This window comes from Rhinolophus sinicus, chromosome 14 (genome assembly GCF_057876585.1).
Source record: "Rhinolophus sinicus isolate RSI-liver-muscle chromosome 14, RSI-T2T, whole genome shotgun sequence".
NCBI classification, from domain to species: Eukaryota; Metazoa; Chordata; class Mammalia; order Chiroptera; family Rhinolophidae; genus Rhinolophus; species Rhinolophus sinicus.
The window spans coordinates 58,225,379-58,246,671 of NC_142514.1; the positions used below are offsets into that span (position 1 = coordinate 58,225,379).

The following is a 21,293-nucleotide window of genomic DNA, read 5'->3' on the forward strand; positions in this document are numbered from 1 at the left end:
AAGTTAGAGAAGGGTTTTTAGTGAGAGATTGACATGATTTAGTATACATTTTACAAACAAAGTTGATTCTGGCTGTGTTAAGGAAAATGGATTGGGGGGAAGCAGAAAAGCAAAGGAACCAATTAGGAGACTTATCACAATTTACATGAGGATGTATGTTGGTTTAGAATAAATTGATAGAAGAAATCAAGGGAAGTGGATGAGTCTGAGACATGTTCTGGAGTTAGAATAGACATCACTTTTTTGTACATTCACATACAGGAATTGATTTAATTTTCTTTATAAAAAAACTTTAAAAATTACTTAAAATATAATGACCTTTTAGGTTTTTTTCCCCATCTGACTATAATTCTCCCAATATTGTTTTTATATGACTTTATTATCTAAAATGAACTTGATCCGTTTATGTTGCCTCATAGAGGGAAGTTGGCACACTGTCAACTGGGCTGGGTCACGCTGAGTTTCAGTTTCCTTTCCTGAGTCTGAAGACTCGAGGTTGCTAAAGAATTTTCTGCTATCATTTTATGCCTGCCTAGCTGTCCAGATAGAGCAGCTACCCTCAGCTTCAGGCCTCGCACAGATTCTACAAACAGGTAAATGACTTTCTGCTTTCCACTTTTCCTAGCCACTTACAAACAATGGTGTGTGTGTGCGTGTGTGTTTTATTTTTCAATCTTTAAAAATTATTATTTAGAATGAACAATTGGTTAATAATTTTTCTTGCTATTTACCCTTTGTTTACTCACTTCTGTAAATAAGAGACATAAATGCAAGTATTGTGACAGTATATACCTGTTTTTCAATATTTATGGAAAATATATTTGATTTTCACTAGGTTGAGAAATATGGCAATGACAACTTCTTTGACATGGATGCAAGAAAAGAAACTGCAGATTGGTTTGGGAGGAAAGAAGTTTAGCCTTCTCTCTAAGGCTAGTGTCCATGAAATCTCTCTTAGCAGTTTGTTTGAGATATTCTGTAATCAAGGACCTATTCTAATACTGATTTATGGTGATCATGTTATTGGGGCATATGTGTCGGAGAATTACCAGAGAGAAACACCAGTTTCCATCCTGCTGTTTGCCTTTCAAGAGACTAAAATTTCATCATGTAACATAGGACCATATAAACTAGTTAAATTATTTGGTAAAACTGTGTGTAAGCCTAAGGATTTGGAATTCTACATAAATCTATGGACACAAAAGGTGACTATGGACTTAAAAATAATTAAAAAATTAAACCTACCTGAATGCCAGAATATTTCCTTCCAAGAATGTGAAGTTTTTCGATGTGAAGGTAAGTTTAACCAGATAACTTTATATAAAGTTTTCTCCTGCATATTTGGAGAGTGTAAGCTGGCCCATCTCTTTAAGGAAAAAGGGCCTTTCTACTTGTTCTTATCTCCGGGTGACTCAGACTGAAACCTGGCCACAAATTGTTTGGTATAATACACCCATGGTCAAAAGTAGCACATATAGAGTTTCTTGGAGTGTGTTTGTGTGTGGGAAAGGGTTGGGGAGGAGGAGGCAATGTGGAAGGAGGAGAGACAGAGAGAGAAACAGAGAGAGACAGAGAGAGACGGGGGTGGGAACATAAAGATTGCGTGACTCTCTTGAAAAAAAAAAATCAGAACTTGAACTCCTGATTGGTACTGGATCCTTTCTGATTCTATTTCACTATATGAGTTCTGACAATTAAGTTCACAAACTCATTCTAGGAAAAGTGCTACATACCTCATTGCTGAATATCACTAAGGTCACCTTCGAAGTTCTCTCCTTGGGAAGCTATGCACTGATGACAGTGCCTAGTCTGCCCTTCAAAGCAATTTTGGAACTTGTTCTGGAATGGCCATCAGAGCTGTTGTCGCATATTACCCCTGATGTCCTGAATGTCATCAAAATGTCTTCCTTTCACTATTTCCTTTATTTTCGGGTAAAGAAAGAAGTCATTGGGTCCAGATCAGGTGAGGAGGGAAGATGTTCCAATACAGTTATTTGTTTACTGGCTAAAAACTCCCTCACAGACAGTGCCGTGTGAGCTGGTGCATTGTCGTGATGCAAGAACCATGAATTGTTGGCAGAAACTTTAGGTCATCTAACTTTTTCATGCACCGTTTTCAGCACTTCCAAGTAGTAAACTTGGCTAAGTGTTTGTCCAGTTGGTACAAATTCATAATGAATAATCCCTCAGATAGCAAAAAAGGTTAGCAACATCGTTGCAATAAGTTCACGAACTTCATTGTCAGACCTCAAAAGACCAAAACTCATTCAGTTGTTTTTCACTAACGAACATTTAAATTGTTTCCAACATTTGCTGTTATAAACAATGTCCCTGTCATATCTTTATGCATGTAACTGTGCACAAAAATACTCTTTTAGGGAAACTTCCTGGAAGTGGAATTGCTGTTTAATGGTTATGTACATTTGCATTTCTATAGACATCTTTCAAAAGCTTCAGGTGTCTATACTATCCCCAAAAGTGTTGTAGAATGCCCATTTCCCCATGTCCTTGCCAATCTTTGATGTTATCAAACTTTAGAATATTTGCCAATTCATGGTCAAAAGATTCTCTCTCTCTCTCATTCTCTCTTTTTTGCTTATCCCTGATAACTAACAAGTCTATGTATATTGGCCATTCACATTTCTTCTGTGAAATATTTATTCATTTAAAAGAGGGGCTCCAGGGAATAATATTCCTTGAAGATTTGCATGTTCCAAACTAACTATTAATATCTAGAGTCTTTATACTTGAATTGCTATCAGAGTACATCATTGTTGGATCACCTTTTGTTTCAGGGATAAGTTTCCACAGCATTGATGTTTCAGGGATAAGTTTCCACAGCCGTGGAAAATCTAAGGCCAGATTTATTTTAAAAGATTTTTATTAAAAATATAACTAACATACAATATTATATTAATTTCAGGAGTAACCATAGTTACTCAACATTTACATACTTAAAGAAGTGATCATTATTATAAGTCCAGCAACCATCTGACTGTACTATGCTATCGCAATATTATTGACTATATTCCCTATGCTGTATATTACATTCCCATGACCTAATTGTTTTATACCTGGAAATTTGGACCTCTTATTCCCCTTCACCTTCCCCTCCACTTCTTAAATTTTTTAAATTACAGTTGACATTCAATTATTTTAGATTAATTTCAGGCATACAGCAGAGGGGTTAGACATTTGTATAATTTAAGAGTTGATCCCCTGACTAGTCTAGTACCCATATTATCATATTATTGATTATACTTCCTATGTTTTACATCCCCATGACTAGTTTGTAACTACCGATTTGTACTTCTTAATCCCTTCACCTTTTTCACCCTGCTCCCCAATACTCTCCCATCTATCACCCCAAGAAATCTAGTACCCATCTGACACCATACATAGTTATTACAATATTATTGACTATATTCCTTATGCTATACTATATATCCCCATAATTACTTTTTAACAACCAATTTTTCTTCTTAATCCTTTTGCTTTTTTTCACCCACATCTCCAATCCCCATAAAATCTGACAGCCATAAAAATGTTTTCTGTATCCATGGGGTCTTTTTTTTTTTTTTTTTTTGCTATTGTTGTTGTTCTTTAGATTCCATATATAAGTAAAATCACATTGCATCTGTCTTTCTCTGTCTGACACTCCACTTAGCACAGTACTTCCAGGTCCATCCACAGTGCTACAGATGGCCAAAACCCGTTCCCTTTCATGGCTGAGTAATATTCCATTGTATACATGTACTACCTCCTCTTTATCCATTCTTCCATCAACAGACACCCAGGCTGCCTCCAAATCTTGGCCATTGTAAACAACGTTGCAGTGAACATATGGATGCAGAGTTCCCCTCAAATAGAGTTTTAGGTTTCTTTGTATAAATACCTAGATGTGGGATTACTGGGTCCTTCTTCTTCGTCTCTTGTTACAGCCTTTGTTTTAAATTCTGTTTTGTCTGGTTTAAGTATTGCTACCAAAGTTTTTTTGTTTGTTTCCAGTTTCATGAAATATCTTTTACTTTCCATCTATGTGTGTCTTTTAATCTGAAGTGAGTCTCTTGTAGGCAGCATATATACGGGTTTTGTTTTCTTGTCCATTCAGCCCCCTTATTTATTTATTTATTTTTGGTTGGAGCTTTTAATCCATTTACATTGAAAGTAATCATTGATAGATATGTAGCTATTGCCATTGTATTATTTATAATTTTGATTTGATTTGATTTTTTTTTTTTTCCCTGTCTTAAAGAAGTCCCTCTAACATTACTTGTAATGCTGACTTGGTGGTGATGGTGATGAACTCCTTTAGCTTTTTCTTGTCTGGGAAGCTCTTCATCTGTCCTTCGATTTTAAATGATGGCCTTGCTGGGTAGAGTACCCTTGGTTGTAGGTCCTTGCTTTTTATTACCCTGTTTCCCGAAAATAAGACCTAGCCAGACAATCAGCTCTAATGTATCTTTTGGAGCAAAAATTAATATAAGACCAGGCATTATAATATATTATTATTATATTATATTGTATTGTATTACGTTATATTATATTAAAGACCCAGTTTTATATTATAGTAAAATAAGACCAGGTCTTATATTAATTTTTGCTCCTAAAAGATACATTAGAGCTGATTGTCCCACTAGGTCTTATTTTTGGGGAAACACAGTACATTGAATACTTCATGCCAATCTCTTCTGGCCTGTAAAGTTTCTGTTGAGAAATCAGTGGGAAATCTTATGGGAATTCCCTTATAAATTACTAGTTGCCTTTCTCTTGCTGCCTTTAGGATTCTCTTTGTCTTTACATTTGCCATTTTAATTATAATGTATCTTGGTGTGGGCCTGTATGGGTTCATCTTGTTTTAGACTCTCTGTGATTCCTGGTCTTGTGTGTCTATTTCCTTTACCAGGTTAGGAAAGTTTTCAGTCATTATTTCCTCAAGTACGTTCTCAATTCCTTGCATTCTCTCTTCTCCTTCTGGTACTCCTACTATGTGAATGTTGTTACATTTGATGTTGTCCTAGAGGTCTTTTAAACTATCCTCATTTTTAAATTTTTTTTTTTTTTTTTTTTTTTTTTTTTTCTGATTGGATGTTTTCTGCTGTCTTATCTTCAAATTGCTGATTTGATCATCTGCTTCATCTAGTGTCTTGGTGATTCCTTCTCTTGAATTCTTCATTTCAGTTATTGTATTCTTCACTTCTGAATGGTTCTTTTTTTTTATGGTTTCTATGTCCTTTTTATGCTTGCTATCTCTCTGTTGAAGTTCTCACTAAGTTCCTTGAGCATCATTATAACCATTGTTTTGAACTCTGTATCTGGTAGGTTGGTTGCCTCCATTTTGTTTAGTTTTTTTTTTTTTTCTCTGGAGTTTTCTTCTGTTCTTTCTTTTGGGGTATATTTCTTTGTTTCCTCATTTTGGCTGTCTCTAGATCTGCTATTTCTCTGAGTCTTGGCCAGGTGGCCTTATGTAGTAGGTACCCCATGGAGCCCTGGCACAGTCTCTCTGGTCACCTGCTCCAGGACTGTTTGTTGTGTGTGCCCTCCTGTTATAGTTGAGCCTGATTGCTATTGGTACATCAGTGGGATTGACCCTCAGGTTGGTTGGCTGTGGGGTTTGGCCATGTCCACAGTTTATGGGCTGCTGTGGAGGGGGGGCTTACCCCACTGAGTGGGATTTACCCCAGTGGGCCCTGGTGCCTGTTGGGACTATCCTTTGTATGTGCCACTTGTGGGGCTAATTGGGTAATGCTTAGCTGTGGTCTGAAGCCAGATTTCAAGTATGTTGGTTCTGGGACCTCTTGCAAAGGGCTCCGTTGCAATCACAGTGCATTTGACTGGCTGGGGATTACCTGGTAGGAGGTACAAAGTGATCTGTTGTTGTTTGCTGCCTGTGCTAACCCTGGAAGCATGTGGGAGAGGCCACACTGTGAACTGAGGACATCTGCCAACAGTAGCGGGCCTGGGTAGCTCTGCAAGAAGTCAGGACACATTGAGGTCTGCTGCCACCTCCTGACCCCCTTAAAGCTCAACCACTAATAAAGTCTCATGTGTTATACAAGTTGGGTGAGGCAGGATCTCAGGGAGTCACCAGAGCAGGAAGAGTTGTGATCACCAGGTTAATGTAGATTTTGGTTTGGTGCCAGTCCTGAGACTGGAGCTACTTAGCAAAAGTCTCTGAGCACACTGAGGCTAGTCACTGCCCATTTGGGGCCCAGGGACTCCGATAGTTTTCAAAGGAAGAGTGAAACATGGGTAGTACTGGCTTCTCAACAGTGCCTTAGGTGTTATGGGAGTTGGGAGGGACAGGGCCTTAGTGAGTCAGCAGAGTGGAGTAAGTGGAGCTCACCAGACCAATCAGATATAGCTTTAGCCCTGTGGGGGAAAATTCAACACAGGAAAGATGGCATCTGCCTGCAGGCTGCACAGGAGACAGGGAAAATGGCGACAGTCCTCCAGCCATGTGACTGAGAAGCCACACATCTCAGTCTGCCCCTTGTATGACACTGTTGTTCCCTGAGTCACTGTCCCTTCACCAGTGCCTAGGGTGAGTACCTGCAAGTGAGTGAGTCTGTGTGTGGGCTCTTTAAGAGGACACTGGTGTTTCCCGCAGCCTTCCATCTTACCCAGGGGACAGAACCCCACTGTTTTCCACAGCCAGATATTATGGGGGCTCCTCTTCCCAGCACAAGTACTTGAGACAGGGGAGCCGGTTGTGGGGCTGGGGTTTCTCACTCTTCCAGGGAGAATCTCCGTGGCCGAGATATTCCTCCTGATCCTTAGCTGCCACACAGAGTTTGGGGGCCTGTTTTACTTCTCCGCCCCTCCTACCAGTCTGGATGTGTTTTTTTCTCTATATCCTTAGTTTTAAAACTTCTGTTCAGCTAGACTTTGAATGATTCTCCCAGTTGATTGTTTTATAATTTAGTCATAATTTTAATGTGTTCACAGAAGGAAGCAGGCATAGAGTTTATTTACATTGCCAACTTGGATCTCAACTATTTATTTATTTATTTATTTATTTATTTATTTATTTATTTATTTATTTTTGTTTGTTTGTTTGTTTCCCTTTGAGTGATTTGATCTTTCTTCCTGGCTGCCCAAATAATTTAAAAAAAACTTTTGTTGAAGTCTGGTAAATTTACTTGGACATGTTATGATGCTGACTATCCTGTGTCACTTAAGTAAACTTTCTATTGAAGTGTAACATATAAACAGAGAAATGCACAACTGATAAGTGTACCAATTGACAAACTTTTACAAATTGGACACATTCATGTAATCACTACTTGAATAAAGGACTAGATTATCACCATCATTTCAGAAGACTCCTTTATGACTCTTCTCAGTTATTACCAACCAAAGGTTACTATATTCTGTCTCATACCAACATTAATACATACTTCTTATTTTTGAATTTCATATAAATCATAACACAGTATGTGCTGTTTTGTGTCTATCCTATTTCATTCAATATTGTGTTTGAGAGATTGAGCTGTTACAAGGGATTGGATTATAAAATCAGACCCCTAAAAATCAGATATCTTACCAGTATCAAGTTTTACTAATAATTTCAGGGATAAAGGCAATAACAATACTCAGAGAAGACAAAGAATACCAAGATATTCTGTGTGGCTCCCAGATCCTTCCTTCCCATATTAGACATATGCTTTCTGGCTAAGAACAACAGGCTGAGTTTTTAACTGAAGTTCATGGGCCACCTTACATATTAGATGGTACTTAGGTTATCAAACATTTACATGCCAATGCTATGGACTGAACTGCATTCTCCCAAAATCCATATATTGATGCCTTAATCCCCAATGTGACTATACTTGGAGATGAGGGTCTCAGAAGAAGTAACTGAGATTAAATATGGTCATGAGAGTGGGGCCTTCATTTGATAGAATCAGTATCCATATAGGAAGGGACACAAGAGAGCTCTTTCTCTCACCCGACGCACACACAAAAAGAGGTCAATAAATGGCAGTCATCCAAAAGCCAAGGAAGAGAACTTACAAGGAAATCTACCTTATTTTGCTGTGTATAATGCAAACCTACATTTTTGACCCAAACTTTCAGAGGAAAAAAAAATCTTTTAATTTTTTAATTCAAATTTTTATTTGTTTATATTTAGTACTTATTTTTTGTATTATAAAGGAATTTTAGCATTTATTTTCTGACATATTATGGTACAAGAAATTTTATGTAACAAATAATTACAAAACACAAGAACAGATACAAAGTACAAGAAATTTTATGTATCGGTAACAAATTTACGATACTTATGCATTATAGAAGGCCAAGAACTCGTAAGTTCAACAAAACTGATTATCATATTCCAGGGTGTTATTTTTCATGTGGATATCATTATTTATTTCTAGAGTTACACTTCTAACTCAGAAGCATAAATCAATGAATTAAAAACATTTATATAGATACAGAATTACTACTACCCATGTATAATGCACATCCTTATTTTTCCCTCACAAATTTGGGCAAAAAAAGTGTATAATATACATGGCAAAATACAGTACCTTGTCAGTATCTTGATCTTGGGCTTTTCAGCCTCCAGAACTACAAGAAATACATTTATTACTTCAGCCATTCAGTCCTTGGTATTTATATGGCAGCCTGAGCAAACTTAAGACATTCAGTTCACATGACATTGTCCAGGTAGACATGACTCATAAAGCTGTTTTACCTGGATTTACTTAACTGCAAGTAATTCTTAGCCAAGTATATCCTGTTAAGGATTTGAAGTGATAAATACTTTCCTTGTAGCAAATATCATTGATCTATTTACCAGGAGATAAATTTATTAACATATTTTTAAGCAAATTGGACTAAGTCATTAGTGTTTTTTTCCCTGAGAATGTTACTTGGTACAGTGAATGAATGTAGCACAGGTTAGCTCCTACCTCCCTAATGATTCATCCAGATTATTATCTGTAGCAGTAATTTGTTCATTTTCATTTTCATATAGTATTCCATTGTAATGATTCTATCACACTTTTTCTTTTTTCTTTTTTTTTTTTTTTTTAATCAAATCACGTTTGGTAGATATTTGGGTTTTCCAGTTTGGGGAGATCACAAATAATACTGCTATAAGTGTTCTTGTACATGTCCTTTGCTTTACATATTTACATGTTTTCAAAGAATATAAGCATGAAATTGCTGGGTTATAGGGTATGTGTATGTTCAGCTTCAGTAGATACTGACAAAGTTTCCAGTATAGTCGTACCAATGCCCACCACCACAAGCACTGTGAGTTTCTGGGACTTTAAATCTTCTCCAACACTGTGTATTATTTGTTTTATAATTGGTAGCCAATCTGATATGTGACTGGTATGACATTTTGTGAATTTGTCTATCTTTGATTAGACTAGTTAGCTTTTTATTAATTTATATTTAAGCTAATTACTATATTAAATTTTCTGTTTTTATTTATAAAATTTATCTTTGTTTTTTCGTTAATTCCTTTTTTATATATTTGTAAGATTTATACCCTTAATTTTCTGTTTCTATTTTCTGTATTCAAAACTTTACTTCTTTTTTGTGGTTATTGAAATGTACTTTTATCACAAAGTTGATATAAAAATTGCTTACATTATTTTCTATATATTATTGCAATTGTGTATTTCTGTTGTTGTTTCCTCTTGGATGTTAAAGTTAAGAAAATGCTTTTGAAAATTCCAAGAGTTTGCTTTTTTGTCTGATTACACTTGTTGTTTTCTAGGTTTATTATATTGTAGTCATTGAATACAATCTTCATTACTTCTACTTTTGGTAATTTAAAGAGGTTTCCATTTTAACTATACACGTAGCCATAATTATAAATGTTCCACACAATATTCTTCTTTTTTAGAGAATTGCCAGCATTACTACACCTAATTCTTTCAATTTTAAATCCACAATGAGTGGAAAGAGTCTCCTTTCCCAAGCAACAAAAGAATTCTGGGCCTGAATCTCATTGGTCAAAATGAAGTACTCAGCTCACCCCTGAATCACTCACTGTGCTCTGATTGGGTAGGCACAGGTCCTACATACTCTTGTGGAGTTAGGAATAAAGTCAGTTGGACTATAAGTTCTAGGAGCCCCAATTGTTGATAGTAGATTTTGGAGAAAATCTGATGTCTGTGGGTTTCTCATTTGTGTCTGTGCACATGACCCCTTTTCAGACCTTTTGGACCATGGAGGAGAAAATATCTCAGAGAATTTCCAGTCTTTCCTTGCCTGCCCATACCTCTAGGTCTTGCTTCTCTGAATCAGAAAGGACCTCAGCCCTCATCTCCCATGTAGGAATGAGCCACACACTACTGCTGAGTAATTGGGTGAGAAAAGATCTGCTAACATCATAGTTTTGCAGTGTTCACCATGCCTCTAGCTGTAACCTCTTCAAATGAGGTGATGGCTAGGATATTTGTCATAATTTTCTCCACGTGCTTTTCACCACACCGCACTGTTTTCATAGAAAGGCTCTTTTAGTGTCTTTTCCTAGTGAATTCAGTCACTGACATTCATTCAGTCAGCCAATCATTCAACAACTTATAATCTTCATTATTCTTTGATTTTTCCCTAGATCTATTGGACACAAGGAAGCTACAAGGGGTCACTGAGTAAGTCAATGTTTTTAATGTTCTATTATTCTGTTCATAATTTAGATTTATTCTATTGCAGGTTCTGTCAATAAAACTGGTAGCACAAATTATGACAGGTAACTTGTGGATCATCAAGGACAAGCTATATTTCTATAAACATAAAACTATTTGGTAATAGTAATGTTCAAACAAAAAGAACACTGACTAGAGGGAAGACATTTCTAATGTTTTTATATACTTGCAGGAAAATAACTATTTGTATGCCTATATTTTTGCTTAGAATTCTTGCAGTTACATTTCATCCACTTGTAGGGCAGGGGTGGTTGGGAGGTGGGAAAACCTGCCATGATCTTCCAGAACATATTAGAAATGGTCTCCTTCCTTAAACTTCAAAAGTCACATATTACGTTGTGAGTTTTTGAAGTTTATTATTGATAATTTATCTTCATGTTTAACAAAGTTGATATTTATTTCTAGGTTTTTATGGTCTGGTTGTTCAAATCTGAAAGATCTTTTTATGGCTTTAGCTAAAAATAGGGTTCCCGGGTGGGAATTTCTGCCCATTCTCGTGAATTTTTTTCGCTTTCCCATTCCTGAATCCCAAGAAAAGTTGGTTGGGAAATCAGGAAAATCGGCTCCTTGAACCCAGGTGGTTGGTAGTATCGGTCATCACTTTGTGGAAATGATTCATTGTGGAGAACAGAAAACAGTTTATATCTTGGGATTCGGGAACGGGAAAGAGAAAAAATTCCTGAGAACGGGTGGGAATTCCCGCCTGGAAACCCTAGCTAAAAAGTATAATTTTTGCTTTTCCTTCTTTTATAATAGGATTTGAGGTAAGATACTTTTATGTCTTTTTATATAAGAAGGCAAGTTGCTAATCAAAAATAAATAATAATATATCAGAAAAAATGAATTCAAGAAAAAATCATGGTAAGATCTTGTGGTCTAACCTTAGTCAACTGTTAAAATTGTCTTGTCTAAACAGGCTCCGGGAGAGCTTATTGTCTGCCTTAAGAACTTACAAACCATATAGAGAACTAGTTCACCAAACACGAATTCTGCTCCTGGGTCCAATTGGAGCTGGGAAGTCTAGCTTTTTCAACTCAGTCAAGTCTGTTTTCCGAGGCCATGTAACCCACCAGGCTTTGGTGGGCTCTGATACAAAGGGCATAACTGAGAAGGTGAGTTCATTCTAGGTCACTCAGACTTAGCTTCTTTGTTCAAGTTCATTAGATTTTAAAAGTTTTTTTCTGATCAACTTCATTATGTAGCCTTCATCTCAATGTATAGGTGTTTTTTCAAAATTAACTCTTAAAGTTGCTTTTTTTTTTTTCACCTCTGCAGTACAGGACATATTCCATTAAGGATGGGAAGGATGGCAAGTCCCTTCCATTTATTTTGTGTGACTCAATGGGGCTGGATGAGGAAGAAGGAATGTGCATGGGTGACATACTCCACATCTTAAAAGGCCACATTTCTGACAGATACCAGGTGTGATTTGGCTAATTATTCAGAAATTATAATTGATATTTTAAATGTTAATTTTTGCCCTTTATGACAGCGGACTCTAGTACAGTGAATCAACATTGATTTTCTTAAACTATACTTGTTCTAGAGCTTTTGTTCCTTCTTGATATTTATTTTACAAATTATTAAAACATCTAAAGTCTCTTCTGTCATAGCTGACATAACAATTCTGCATGTTGTTACACATTAAATTGCTTTTGGCTATGTGAAACAGAACTCCAACTACATAAATGTATTTACATAAGTAATTTTTCTTATGTAACAGGAAGTCTGGAGGTAGGCAGATTTGGGCTAATGTGGCAACTCTCTGAGGTTATTAATTTTAAGGGTCCTTCTGACTTTCTGTTCTGAGATCCTCAGCATGAGGGGCTATGGATTCAGTGTTTGCATCCTTTAAAAATTCATATGTGAAGCCCTAATTCACAATGTGAAGATATTTGGAGGTGGGGCTTTTGGGAGGTGATTAGGTCATGAGGGTGGAGTCCTCATAAATGGGATTAGTGTCCTTATAAGAAAATGCACAAGAAAGATGATCTTTCTCTCAGCCATAACACACAGTAAGAAGGTAGCTGTCTAAACACTAGGAAGAGGGCTCTTACCAGACACCTAATCTGCCAGCACCTTGATCTTGGACTTCCTAACATCCAGAACTATGAGAAACAAATGTCTGTTGTTTAAGCCACCCAATATCATAATTTGTTATAGCAGCAGCCCAAGCTGACTGGGACATGTGGCTTTCAAACTCATGCTCTCAAGATGTTCACACTGAGCACTGTTTATGTTCTAGGCAAGAGGAAATGGGAGATTAAAGAGAATAGCCATTTTAGTCTGTCTGTTTTTTGTTTTTTTTTAACTTTTGAATGCTTTTCGTAAATATTTAGATCTTTAATTTTTCATTAATTTACCTTGTTCCAAATGAATAGTCAGTTATGCAACATCTTTCATTGAATGCCTTTTGCATCTTTACCCTACCAAATATAGAGATTAGTTTCTGTATTCTCTAGTTTGTTCTATTGATATATTTATCAATTTCTTAATGATTTTCATTACCATATTGTTCATTCATTACCATACTGTTTAATTGTTTTAATTACAATAACAATCAATTATGTCTTGATAACTCACTGAACAAGTAATTGTCAGTATTCATTTCTTACATTTGTTTTTCTTGACCATTTTCATACGTATATTTTCCCAAGTGAGTTGCCTGTGTTTTATATGATTGTTTGTATTCTATTTGTTAGTGTTTTGATTGAAATTACATGAAAATTTTATATTGAAAGTTGATTTATATCTTCACCTATCCAGTGTTCCTATCCAGAAGCACAGGATATTTTATTTTTATATTCATGCAAGTTTCTTTTATTCTTTAGCATAGAGCTATCTTGTAGGAGTAGTTAAGTTTATTTTTAAATATTCTGTTTTTCCACAAAAAACTTTATTATAGCAAATTTTAAACTTAAGCAAAAGTAGACAAAACAATTCAATGAATTTCCATTTGCTCAGCTTCAAGAATTTCTGACTCATAGCCATTTTTGTTTCCTTCATGTCTACCCACTTTCTCTTCTCCTATATTATTTGGAAACAAATTTGAGAAATCATAATATTTCACCCATAAATGAATATATATCTTGAGAATCATCAAGATATAAAAGATATGGACTTGTATATATTTTATTAAGCATATATATATATATATATATATATATATATATATATATATATATGGACTTGTGTATCTTTTATTTAACATAACCATAGTACTCTATCACATTGAAATTATTCCTTAATTGTTCCTTAATTTATCAAATATTACCCAATGTCCAAATTTCTAATTTTCTTGTAAGTGTCATGCACCTTTTAAAGCAGTTTTTTTGAAAAATGATTTAAAAAATTTATTCAGCCTCTTTTAACCTCCATCTCTTTTGTTATTTTTACTTGCAATTTATCTTTTAAGAAATCTGTTTGGTTGTTCTGTACAATTCCTCATAGTTTGAACTTTGCTGTTTCCACCCTTTGATGTAGTTTTCCATAGTTTCCTATGCATCCTGAAAACTGACAGATGAATGTAGAGACACATTAAGATTCAAGTCTACTTCATAGACAGTGTAGTGTGTTTTCACAATTTTGAGTTTCCTCACTTTTCTAATATTGGTATTCATTAACATTCAATGCTTAGATCCCTTTATTTATTAGGGTGTGGAAATAATGATATTCTGCCTCTGTCATTTCTTCTTCATTTGTTGTGTGAAAGAGAAACTTCCCCTCATCTACCATTTGATTATTAGTGGTATAGTTAATATAGAAGAGGCAGGGTATCTCCTTGATTTATTTTTACAAGCATTTGAAATAATAAGTTGGTTTCTTTGCATCTGCCAATATTGACCAGTGATTAATTTATTATTGTTAGGAACTCATGAGTTGAACATATTAGATGTGTTTCAGTGCACTGTAGTTTTTCTCTATACTGATGTTAAGTGTAGTATCTTTGACCAGCGGGAGGCTCTGAAATTTTGATCCTGAGTCCTTTTGACAATGCACCTAAAACTCTGCTATATTCCTGATTTCTTATGTAACTACATATCCAAATCACATCTTGTATATTTACAGCCCAGACTTTGAATCAGTTATATCTTTAAGAAGCCTTAGTCTGGGTCATTAGAATTGTTCATTGCTACTTGGTTGATCACTGGTGCTTGCTTTTTTTAATGAACAGAGCTAAGAAATATATATATTTTATGATAAAATACATTAAAATTAATATAGAAACTCGTCATTCAAGTTCAGGACTAAACCGTTTTTACTTAATCTCTTCTTTCTTGCCTCTGTCTCTGCTTTACGCAAACAGAAAATCTCTAGTCTCAAGGACACCAGAGATGATAGAATATCATGGCACAACTCATTTGCTTTATCTCACATAATATTCACTATAGTCTCAGAATAAAATCTCTAACACTACTATGAAAAACCTAATCATAATTACATTTAATGTCAATAGAACATAATCGCAATCAAAATTAGAAACAATTTTAAAATTTTAGCTGAATTTTTATATTGTTTTTAGGATGTATCATGTAGTAGGAGTATACAAATTACTGTGTTTTAAAGTCAATCAGAAATAGTTTCTCTCTGTGTAGTTATGACCCCAATTGGATACAAAAATTCACTTGTTTAGTTCAATTTAGGGATTGCTTTTTAAACTTAATTTTGTTTTATATTTGTTTATAATTTATACAGTTTTAAATCAAATCTATAAAATAAGGTATATCCAAAGAATCCATCTTCTTTCTCTGCCCCTTTAAATACATTTCTCCCCTCTCTATAAGTAACCATTTTAAAAATTTATGATTTACTTCCCTTTTAAATATATAAGAAAATACTTATAGATTTGTGGTTCCCTCTTTTTTAGAGATGTAATAGAATACTATATGTTATTGATGTATCAGAATTTTGCTGCTACAAATAGTCCTGAAATTAATAGCCTATACATACATCATTTTGCATGTTTGCCAGTATATCTGTGACAGATGCCCAGCAGGGGGATTGGTAGTTTAAGAGTAAATGCATCTCATTTTCAACCACTTCCCTGCTTAGGATTCTGCCTGATGATACCAGATTTCTTTCTAAATGCTCTCACGTCCACTTTTGCCCACATTGCTTCTTCTATCTAGAACACTTTCTGCCATATTCTTATTTCTTATTTAGATTAACACCTCTATTTCTTTTAGCTTCATATTACATATCCCTTCCACACAGGAGCTTTTCCTGACTATACAAAAGGACTTCTAGCTACTTGCATAATGACTGTTTTCACTACTAGATTGTTAGCCTCCTATTATTAGAGATTTTTTGTTTTATTCACTGTTTTATTCACATGCAAAGTACTAAGTATATAGTATATGCTCATAAATATTCATTGAATTAAAACATCCATTTATTTTTACCTTACAGTTTAATTTCATGAAACCAATCACACCAGGTCATGGTAACTGGAATGACTTCCCATTGCTGCAGGACAGAATCCATTGTGTGGCAATAGTATTGGACGCCAACTCTGTTGAAGATCTATCTAGTGAGATGGTGGCAAAGATCAAAAGAATTCGAAGAGAGATGATAAAGTGTGGTGAGTCTCATTCCACTTTACTTATAAGGGTTATTGATTATATTGTAGAATGATTTTTGAACAGGATGAAGAACTTAAGAAATTTCATATTTAAATCTTCCCTGGCCCATCAGCATGGTTCATTCACTGATGAGCTGTAGGACTTTTCACAAGTGACTTCAGTGCTCTATGCCTCAGTTTCCTAATCTATAAAATTAGTATAATAATAGCACCTACCTAAAAGAGAATTATTGCAAGGATTAAACAAATTAAAGTACATGAAGAATTTAGCACAGCCCTCATTATGGGCTACCGATGCATCCTAGCAAGCATTTATTTTCCAAGAGCCTTAGACTTACTCCTGAACCTTAAAGGATTAGAAAGTGGAAAAGAACATTTTGGTAAGAAAAAGAGGCAGGGAAGTAAACTGTTTGTTAACGAGAGGTAGCACAAAGGCTTTGGAGAAGGTAAAAAGGATAAGGGACTTAAGATGCCCCACACTGGCTTTTCTTGGCCTTATTAGCCATTCTGTTCGGGAAAGAGCCAGTTTATCACAACTTGGATTAAGTTAGAAGCAGGGAGTGATTGACTTACTTGCTTACTGAAAATTAAAACCTTGCAAGGGTGGTATGCAGGGAGGTGCCTGCTAACATTGTGACATAAGAGCAGTTTAGTTTTGATATTTTGACATATTCTATGTCTTCTTGAGGCCACTTCTTCCCCATCTTTTTATAGAGCCCTTCGGCCTTTTCTCTAGTCTGCATAAAAACACAGCTGTAGGACAGGATATGAAATCAATCAGCAATATTGTAACACATTTTAGTTATCTCTTCCGAGATGTGGCTTCATATGAAGCCTGATTTCATACCATAGAAGAAAATGCAAGGGACTTCCTATGTCAGAAAAATTCCAAGTACTAATGAATCGTTCAGGGTAACTTTTTGTGGGGTATGGGGACCCTCCCAGATCTCTGAAATTGTTCCATAAGTAGCCTATTGTGCAATTGATAGCTAATTAACTGAAAAATATTGATGCTGCCTATAATGATTAAAATCAATATATTATCTGTTTGGCATAGGTATGGCACATGTGGTTTTGCTGACTAATGTGGATAGCATGACTCTGATTAGGAAAGGAGACCTTATAGACATATACAGATGTATGCCTGTGAAGCTCAAGGTAATGAATGATGTCCTTTTGTAAACACATTTTATGGAATATGTCACTATAATCACATGCTATTACTATGTATAAAAATAAAAATAGAAACCAATGGAGTTTAAGAAGAATTGAAACAATTGTTTGGATAATCCAGACTCACTTCCCAAGTTTTAAAAACAAATTATTTATTTATCTTTACATTGACACAAATAATTCCATTTATCACAACTTAGTTAAGTTCAATCCAACAAATATTTGTTGATTACCTTTAATGATTGGGCCAGGGTGATAATCTCTAATCAGATATACAGATAGTTAAAACAATTCTCCTGCACTAAAAAGCTTACAAATTTATAGGTAGAAGTGAGGGGATAGAGGAATAGGATGAGAAAAAGTTGACAAAAGAACATGATATGATTGAGTATGATAAATATCATGAAATAACTAAAAATAAAATGGTTTGAAAGTTTAGAGGGGGAAAATATTGTGTTAAAGACGGTGGGGGAAGATTTCATGACTGGAGTGTCACTGGGAATGGCTTTCAAGGAGGAGGGGTATTTCAGGAAGTGAAAAGACACAAGGGGAAAGAATTCAGGTCATGGGGACAGCATACATATACATCCATGCAGGAAAAGGAAGCATGTCCGGGAAACTTGGGGCTGTTCAGTTTAGTGGAGTGCTGTATCCTTGTAGGGGAAGATAAAGTAAGAAAGTAACTATCACATGAGGTGATTTTACTTAATTAGGTGCATGATGGAGAATCATAGCAAATTTTTAAAATAGTGATATTACCAAATTAAGCTTCACGAAAATTAATCTGTCACCTATGAGCAGAATAGATTAGAGTCAAAGGGAACCTGGAGGTGGGAACACCAGTTGGGAGAATGAATGATAGCTAATATTTGTTGAATACTAAATATGTGATAGATTTTCTTATTTAATACTTATAACAACCTTATAAATCGGGCACTGTCATTGCCATATTTTATAGATGAAAAAAACAAAAGCACACAAAGGAAAGCATTTGCCAATGTTTATTGACAAGGCTAAGAAGTCACAGAGCCCCATATTGAACCCAGGCAGTCTGGTTCCACACATAAACTAATCTAAGCAAGAATTAAACGTGAGCATTAAATGACTCTGGTAAAATCGACTTATACTAAGAATGATTTTTAAAAGGAAACTAAGATAAATTGTAGACTTAGTATAAGGGTATTAAAAATGCTTCCATTTCAAACTAGTTTCTATAGAACTATTAGTTACCTTCATTTCTAATTGATATTGAATCTACTATGTGTATTCTAAATGAAAATTAGTAGTGACATTAGAACTTGACTTGTGAAGTGCATTTTAAAAAGCCCTTTATGGGGCCAGATCTCAATCTCCATTTTCCCCAACAGGAAAAATACTGCCAAGCTCCTACCTTTTCTTATTGCTATCATAATTTATATTGACATAAAATAGTATTTTTCACTGTTTTATGATTTCTGGGTTTTAATTTCTGCATTACAGCTAGAGGCAGTCCACGAAAAACTTGGATTTGCTCTTTCTGACATCTTGGTGGTCAGTAATTACACCTCGGAGTGGGATCTGGACCCTGTAATGGACGTTCTGATCCTCTCTGCACTGAGACAGATGCTGTGGGCTGCAGATGATTTCTTAGAGGATTTGCCTCCTGAGGAAACAGGTAGATGAATTTGGTGGTGTAGAAACTTGAAGGTGTCAGTTTTGTGGCTACTTCCTGTTTGGATCTATTGGGTACATGGCAATTTGCTATGTCTCTGTGGGTTGCTGCCCTATGAATAATCCTGCCATTTAGACCATTGGCTGGATGCATTTTTTTTCCCTTCACGTTTCCTGATACCTCCACCCCCACCCAGGGTACAACCTAGAGGATTTGCACTACATTTCTTCCCTCTCGTCTGAAGATGAGATTTTTAGAATGATGCACTTCTGTCATTCCCACTGTTTGAATATCCCTGGCTGTATCCTTGCCCTCTTCTAACAATATGTCCTTCTTTGCTTTGTAATTAGAACTGGATTGGATTAGCATTATTTCTGATCAGATGTGATCTTTGTTTATTTGCTCCTTCCTTGGGACCTTATACTTTTGCCTTTTTTCACTTAACTGTTTTGACAGATCGCCCACCTCTGAGTACCTCTTAATGCGTGTGGTCGGTGATATGAGGTATGTGCCTTTTATATTCATGGGCTCAGATTTTAGCATTATGTATATTCTCTGTTATCAAACTGTGCGCAATATGTGTTGCACAGTTCCAATCAAAGATCGGACAGAAGTTTCAATTTATACTCAAATCTTATTTTTGTTTGTGGAAAATCAAGTTAGAATATCATATCCTCACTAGTTCTCTCACTCAAACTACTGGGATACTCTCATACTACTAACTTTGCTGTCCTGACTGTGCCATCTTGGTTTCTCCATTTCTTCTCTCCTCATGGTGCATGCACTTAAAATCAAGATTAGCTTAGACCTCCAGTAGCCCAGTGTTTCCCTTCCTTCTGGTTACTGTCCCTTAAATAATCCATTAAGAATATTTTGTTTCTCATTTCTCAGATATCAGAAGCAAGTAACTTACCAGGTGTGCAAGAGAAGAAAATGACTATGTGAACCCTTCACACATTAATAATTTTTGTCACATCATAGAAGAGCAAAAATTAAAAAATGAGGAAACACAGGATAAAGAGAAGTAGCTGGAAATGAAGGGTGTATTTTACTTATGGCAGGGATGAAGATTCACAAAACATTATAATATCTATAAATGATTAGGAATAAAGGGATTTAAAGATTATTAAAAAATCATAATTTTTTTGATTTATGTTCTGTATCTGTGAAAAATTAAAGTTTCTTCTTATAAAACCTGACTCTAACGTGTGTGTGTGTGTGTGTGTGTGTGAGTGATTTGGGAAAAAAATTATTTTAATATGACTTGTCAGCATCTTTCGATTTTCGCCCATGTCATCCGAATTTTGCCTTGTTATCTTATTTTACTAAAATACCTGATTTTGTTCTCTTTGGGTCCCCCAATCAATGTTGTATTCTTCCTTTAATCTAAAGCCATTGTTTAGTATCTAAACCCCTCTTTCAGGATGTAGTGATTAATGAGTTCCATAAGACTAAAACTGAAAGGGACAATAGTTTGATTACTCTATCAATTACACCTATTTCAATTATAAGAAACAACACTAAACCTTAAAATTACATGAATAAAAAAAGAGGACTATCGTAGTGGATCAAGTAATTAAACCATGGAAAAGGCTGGGATTGAATTGAACTGGCCTCAGAGCTGGTTGAATCTAGGGATTCACAAGCTATTTTTCTCTTTCAAAATTATTCAAGCAGCAGTTAAATTCATTTGGAATAGAGAGGATATGCAAACTATGACAAACCATAGGCAAGTCTGAGGAGACAAAAGAGGTCAGTTTTTACTGAATTTTAGGAGGAAATTGGGAGAGGTTTGGTGATTTCTCATTGCTAGGTGGTAGTGGGCTGATAGCTATTACTGGGGGAAGAGGATGGGCAGCTGGTCATTATGGAGGCAAAAAGGGAGGGGAGCTTTCTTCCTGTTGCTTGTAAAAGCTGAAGGTGCTGTTTATGCAAATTGACGAGAGTACATAGGTAAGTACATAAGAACTCTTCCTCCGTGGCTTCCATAATCCATTTTGAATAAGGTTTCTTTTATTTATTTTCACATTTTCCCCTTTTAATCAAGATCTTTCTTTGAAAGCATGTGTCATGCAGGGTGGCATGTGGGGTCTCTGGTCCTGCTCCCCACATAAGAACGCAGGATATGGTGAGGTGTGGGGGCAGAGCCTCAGAAAGTAGTTTCTAGGCTCTCGGCCTCACATAGACAGGTGCTGGCTCAGGTAGTACATGGCCATCA

General features: G+C 35.5%; 1 protein-coding gene across 1 annotated transcript; it reads left to right on the forward strand.

The window, feature by feature from the left end:
- The first annotated feature begins 453 nt into the window (after positions 1–453).
- On the forward strand, positions 454–20,274 carry IFI44 (interferon induced protein 44). Its single transcript, XM_019743320.3, has 10 exons — positions 454–593; positions 836–1,296; positions 10,580–10,616; positions 11,587–11,782; positions 11,946–12,092; positions 16,080–16,251; positions 17,309–17,409; positions 18,904–19,078; positions 19,532–19,579; positions 19,967–20,274. The coding sequence occupies exons 2-9, from the start codon at positions 846–848 to the stop codon at positions 19,555–19,557; spliced, it is 1,305 nt and encodes a 434-aa protein (XP_019598879.3). The 5' UTR covers positions 454–593; positions 836–845; the 3' UTR covers positions 19,558–19,579; positions 19,967–20,274.
- The last annotated feature ends 1,019 nt before the right edge of the window (positions 20,275–21,293 follow it).

Coding starts and splice junctions, on each gene's coding strand:
- IFI44 (XM_019743320.3), top strand. CDS start 846: ATGGCAATGACAACTTCTTTGACATGGATGCAAGAAAAGAAACTGCAG. Junction 1,297..10,579: donor TGAAGTTTTTCGATGTGAAG/GTAAGTTTAACC, acceptor ATTTTTCCCTAG/ATCTATTGGACACAAGGAAG. Junction 11,783..11,945: donor CAAAGGGCATAACTGAGAAG/GTGAGTTCATTC, acceptor TCACCTCTGCAG/TACAGGACATATTCCATTAA.